The 6,331-nt window shown below is 41.2% G+C and overlaps 1 protein-coding gene across 1 annotated transcript in view; it reads left to right on the forward strand.

The window, feature by feature from the left end:
• The window catches only part of SALL1 (spalt-like transcription factor 1), a 5,975-nt gene extending 387 nt beyond the window's left edge, over window positions 1-5,588 (forward strand). The window contains exons 1-2 of the mRNA XM_009582597.1: window positions 1-3,021; window positions 4,079-5,588. The exon at window positions 1-3,021 is cut by the window's left edge and continues 387 nt beyond it. Coding sequence (XP_009580892.1) covers window positions 1-3,021; window positions 4,079-4,519 — 3,462 coding nt within the window. The 3' untranslated portion in view covers window positions 4,520-5,588. The remainder of the gene's footprint in view (window positions 3,022-4,078) is intronic.
• The last annotated feature ends 743 nt before the right edge of the window (window positions 5,589-6,331 follow it).

Here is a 6,331-nt window from a genome sequence, read left to right on the forward strand (position 1 = left end):
TCAGCTGTAACAACCTCTCTACCTCACATAGGGGATCTGACAACATTAGGTAACTTTTCAGTGATAAATAGTAATGTAATAATTGAAAATCTTCAGAGTACTAAAGTGGCAGTAGCACAGTTCTCACAGGAAGCAAGATGTAACGGTGCATCGAACAGTAAGCTTGCTGTACCTGCCCTGATGGAGCAACTGTTGGCATTACAGCAGCAGCAGATCCACCAGTTGCAACTGATTGAACAAATTCGTCACCAAATATTATTGTTGGCTTCCCAAAATACAGACATGCCAACATCTTCTAGCCCTTCTCAAGGTACTTTACGAACATCTGCCAACCCCTTGTCCACATTAAGTTCCCATTTATCCCAGCAGCTGGCTGCAGCAGCTGGATTAGCGCAAAGCCTTGCTAGTCAATCTGCCAGCATCAGTGGTGTGAAACAGCTCCCCCCTATACAGCTACCTCAGAGCAACCCTGGCAACACTCTAATTCCATCCAGTAGTGGCTCTTCTCCAAATATTAACATATTGGCAGCAGCAGTTACAACACCGTCCTCAGAAAAAGTGGCTTCAAGTATTGGTGGCTCACAGCTCAGCAACCCACCAGTATCAGCATCATCTTCACCAGCTTTTGCAATAAGCAGTTTATTAAGTCCTGCATCTAATCCACTTCTACCTCAGCCGACCCCTAGTAACTCTGTTTTCTCCAGTCCCTTGTCCAATATTGGAACACCTGCAGAGGATTTAAACTCCTTGACTGCCTTGGCACAGCAAAGAAAAAGCAAGCCACCAAATGTAACTGCTTTTGAAGCAAAAAGTAATTCAGATGAGGCGTTCTTTAAGCATAAATGCAGGTTCTGTGCTAAAGTGTTTGGGAGTGACAGTGCCTTGCAGATTCATTTACGTTCTCACACTGGCGAGAGGCCATTTAAATGCAACATATGTGGGAACAGGTTCTCCACAAAGGGAAACTTAAAAGTCCACTTTCAGCGTCATAAAGAAAAATACCCTCATATTCAAATGAATCCATACCCAGTGCCAGAGCATTTGGACAATATTCCTACAAGCACGGGTATTCCTTATGGGATGTCTATACCACCAGAGAAACCTGTCACAAGCTGGCTGGACAGCAAGCCAGTCCTTTCCACCCTGACGACTTCTGTTGGCCTGCCACTCCCACCAACGATTCCAAGCTTGACCCCATTCATCAAAACTGAGGAGCCTCAGCCAATTCCCATTAGCCATCCTTCCGCTAGCCCTCCCTGCTCTGTCAAGAGTGACTCGGGAACAGCTGATCCCACATCAAAAATTTCCAATGGACTTGCTGATGAGGTAGAGGCTGGTGCTTTGCCTACCTCAAATGGCAAAATGGAAGAAAACCCTCCAAACACAAGCACCATCACTAACATGAGCAGCTCCGTGAGCTCACCGGCAGCAGACTCGGGCTCCAGCGGTGTCGCCACTTTTACAAATCCACTGATGCCTCTAATGTCAGAGCAATTTAAGGCAAAGTTTCCATTTGGAGGACTATTGGATTCAACGCCAGCATCTGAAACATCAAAATTGCAGCAACTGGTAGAAAACATTGACAAAAAGGCAACCGATCCTAACGAGTGTATCATTTGCCACCGAGTTCTCAGTTGCCAGAGTGCACTGAAAATGCATTATCGCACACATACCGGTGAGAGGCCATTTAAATGTAAAATCTGTGGTCGCGCTTTCACTACTAAAGGCAACTTAAAGACTCATTACAGTGTCCACCGTGCCATGCCACCGCTGAGAGTACAACATTCATGCCCAATCTGCCAGAAAAAATTCACCAACGCCGTTGTGCTACAGCAGCATATCCGAATGCACATGGGAGGGCAGATCCCCAACACCCCAGTCACGGAAAACTATTCTGAATCAATGGAATCAGATACGGGATCTTTTGATGATAAGAATTTTGATGATATAGACAACTTCTCGGATGAGAACATGGAAGACTGTCCTGACAGCAGTGTGCCAGATACACCTAAGTCTGCAGATGCATCACAAGACAGCTTGTCTTCTTCCCCTCTGCCCCTGGAAATGTCAAGTATTGCTGCTTTGGAAAATCAGATGAAGATGATCAATGCAGGACTTGCTGAACAACTTCAGGCAAGCTTAAAGTCGGTTGAAAATGGGTCAGTGGAAGGGGACGTTTTGACTAATGATTCGTCATCTGTCGGTGGTGATATGGAAAGCCAAAGTGCTGGAAGCCCTGCTGTCTCAGAGTCTACCTCTTCCATGCAGGCCTTGTCCCCATCCAACAGCACTAATGATTACCACAAGTCACCAAGTATCGAAGAGAAACCAGTAAGAGCTTTACCAAGTGAGTTTGCCAATGGTTTGTCTCCAACCCCCGCTAACAGTGGTGCTTTGGACTTGACGTCTAGTAACACTGATAAAATGATTAAAGAAGAGTCTCTGAGTATGCTCTTTCCTTTCAGAGATAGAGGTAAATTTAAAAACACCGCATGTGACATATGTGGCAAAACATTTGCTTGTCAGAGTGCCTTGGACATTCATTACAGAAGTCATACCAAAGAGAGACCATTTATTTGCACAGTTTGCAATCGTGGCTTTTCCACAAAGGGTAATTTGAAGCAGCATATGTTGACACATCAAATGCGAGATCTACCATCACAACTATTTGAGCCCAATTCCAGTATTGGCCCTAATCAGAACTCTTCGGTTATGCCTGCTAATTCACTGTCATCGCTCATAAAGACTGAGGTTAATGGCTTTGTGCACAGCTCTCCTCAGGATAGCAAAGAAGCACCCTCTGGTCTAGTTGCTTCGGGGCCGCTGTCCTCCTCTGCCACCTCCCCAGTCCTGCTCCCTGCTCTCCCCAGAAGAACCCCCAAACAGCACTACTGCAACACGTGTGGGAAAACATTTTCTTCCTCCAGTGCTCTGCAGATCCACGAAAGGACACACACTGGTGAGAAACCTTTTGCCTGCACTATATGTGGAAGAGCATTCACAACAAAAGGCAATCTGAAGGTACTTTTTCCTCTTGCTGTTCTTAGGTTTCATTTTCTCCTTGCTGGGGGTTTTTAATTTTTTACATCTGTTAATGTTGCAAGCAGTGGTACCTTTGGGTATCGGTGGTGTGACAAATGGTGTGTTTAGTCAGCTCTGGTAGACCTAGATGGCCTCTTGTTGAGTGCTCATGTTGGCAGCCGGTCCGAAGCGTGAGCTGTTTTTGATGCTTAATTAAAATTCATCTACCAGCAAAGACTGTCTATGTAAAGTGTGAAACGGAACTGCCAAATGATCGTAAGGAGTATTAATTAACAGAGAAATGCGTTTTGTAACTCACACACCTCTTTAAGAAGTGAAAGGCTCTTGAATGTGCTGTTTTTCATAACTATCGTGTAAGATGATGAGTGTTTAAAAAAACTATTAACATAATTCTGGAACTAACGGGCATTACTTTAATTGATTATATAACTAACATTTCCTACTGATATGTGTTTGAAAAAGCAAATATACTTAAGTTTTAGAACACCAGTTGAGCACTTTACTGTGTACATTTTTCTGTTGACAGAGTATTTCTCTAGAGGTTGCTGCCAGTAATGTGAGATGAATAATTACTTTCAGGCCATTCTGTCTATACACGAGGCTCTCCGATGAGCAATCAGTAAAGGATACTTTCTGCCTGTCTGAAAAGGACGTTTATAGGGTAAAGGGTGTCAAATACAATACTTGCCATTGCAATGAAAGTGGACATAGCAATTCTAGCCCTGAAAGCAGCTATCTGCAATTGACGGAATAACGTGAAGCCATTATAAACTAAATACATGTAATAAAAAAAAGAGTAACAAGCAATGCATTGTTCAAGTATTCTGGGTAACGGTGATGGGCTAATCCAGAAGAAGTTTGTTTATTATTCCAGATGGGAAATGGAGCCTTGCATCCGCTACCTTTAGTGCCGTTCATTATGTAACAAGACTGGACATGTTCATGGACTGCTGCCTTCTCTGTGATCAAAACAAGTTAGAAATCCCTGTCAACCCCTATTTTTTGTTTGTTTGTTTCTTCCTTTCTTTCTTTTCAGGTTCACATGGGCACTCACATGTGGAACAGTACTCCTGCAAGACGAGGCAGACGACTTTCCGTAGATGGCCCCATGACATTTCTAGGAGGCAATCCTGTAAAGTTCCCAGAAATGTTTCAGAAGGATTTGGCTGCGCGGTCGGGGAATGGAGACCCCTCCAGCTTCTGGAACCAGTACGCAGCAGCACTCTCCAATGGCTTGGCCATGAAGACCAACGAGATCTCCGTCATCCAGAATGGCGGCATCCCTCCGGCGCCGGGGGGCCTGGGCAATGGTGGCAGCTCTCCCATCAGCGGCTTGACAGGAAGCCTGGAGAAGCTCCAGAATTCAGAACCCAACGCACCTCTAGCTGGTCTGGAGAAAATGGCAAGCAATGAAAATGGGACAAACTTCCGTTTTACGCGTTTCGTGGAAGACAACAAAGAAATTGTAACAAATTAGAAAAAACTCCATAAATAACATTCCTGCAAATAGTGCAACCTAGGGTTGCTTTTTTCAAGCTGCAGGTTACAACATTACAAAGACTTTCTTTTGTACCATGTTCTACTTCTAGAGTTCTAAGAGAGCTTATTTATTAGTGATATAACCTTGCTTTGCAAACAAATGCAAGCATTAACTTTGGTCTCCTGTATTTTGAACTAAATACTAATCGACTAGAGTGCTGTAAACTTGCTGTAACATTTATGGCAGTTGCAAGTCTGTTCTGCTAGGTGATCTTATTCTGGCATTAACTTATTTTCTATATCCAGTTTAACATGAACTCTGGTATTGATGCGATGCCTCAGTGATGCATTAGATCTCTAATAAAAATCTGTATATAAATGTACACTTTGATCCTGCTGGCAATTTTATCAGCAAACACATTGTTTAATTTTTCCAAACAGAATTAAGAAAAGGACTGAAAGAATATAGACTGAACAGTGTGGGTCCTTTACACAGCTCAGTTTTTGATTTTTATTATAAAATTAAAACTGCTTTAATTTTTGTAGGTTTAACATTTTCCGTTTTGAACTGTTATTTGTATTGTGCTTTTTACTTGAGTCGTCTTAAATGTTAATACGTTTCTGTACAGTAATAAGCACGCAGATTATTAGAGAAGATACTGAAGTGTTGTTTTGGTAGTTGAAACTGAGACGTAACATTTTGCCTTGTAGGTATATTCATTATAGAAAATGTGCTGGACTTTCACAATGCTGCTAAGTATGGCATCTTGAACAACTTCTGTGGACAACTGTAGATGCTCCTGTATATACAATAAGACATCACTTTCATTAAAATGTACATAAGTTCCTTACAAGACCAAGCCCTACTCCTTGACCAAGGGAACAAGTATAGTGTTTGTTTATTTTGTATTAGGTATTGGGGGGGGCAGGGGGAACCTTGGACTGTTACATGCACTTTCTCGGAAAGTTGAAAGGAAAAGAGGTCCAGTTTCTTTAACATTTAATACTTACTAACAGCAGAGATACTGTAATTTTACTCGAGTAATCAAATACATTTTTGCAACAGATAAAATTCGCTGTCTCTGTGTTTTTAAAGTGTACCTGTATTTAGTAATCACTTTGTATTATTTAGCCTTTCCCTTGGTTAACATGAACTGTCCAGGTTGTATGTGTGTGTTTATATTTGTAAGTATGGGTATACATATATGTATTGCATATTAATTGCTAGTATATTTTTCATAACCCTTAATAGTGGGAAATTTCTCCTTAACTATTCAACTCCTTCTCCTCATAAAATTGTAGATATTTTGGCATTTTTAATTTCTTTATTAAAAAAAAAATGCTGCTAGCAAAGACCTTATTGAGCCTAGGTAAGTTTCCTTTGAAGGAAATAATTTGTCACATTTAAGGCTTGATTTGGTTCAAATGCTTTATATTTGATATTAATTTTATTCTATGAGATTGTATGTTTGTGGCATGCTTACGCTGCTATATCTGTGTTAAGATGTCCACTTGCAAGCCTCCATATATTATATGGGGTTTATAACTTGATTGTAAAAAAAAAAAAAAAAAAAAAATTGCTTTGGCCTTGCACATGATTTGGCTTCCCTTATGCACCTGCAATGATCATTAACCTCAATGGGAGTTTGGGGAAACAGAATTCAGCCTAATATTTTCACCCAGTAGAATTTTATGTCCTCACATTATTATTTATGAAAAATAAATCAGTTTGGCTGCCTTCAAATTATGCCTTCAAAAAAACCAACAGGAATAACCAATTTTATGTTCATGTGAATATATATATTTTTTT

The sequence above is a fragment of the Fulmarus glacialis genome, unplaced genomic scaffold (genome assembly GCF_000690835.1).
Source record: "Fulmarus glacialis isolate BGI_N327 unplaced genomic scaffold, ASM69083v1 scaffold38497, whole genome shotgun sequence".
Lineage (NCBI taxonomy): Eukaryota > Metazoa > Chordata > Aves > Procellariiformes > Procellariidae > Fulmarus > Fulmarus glacialis.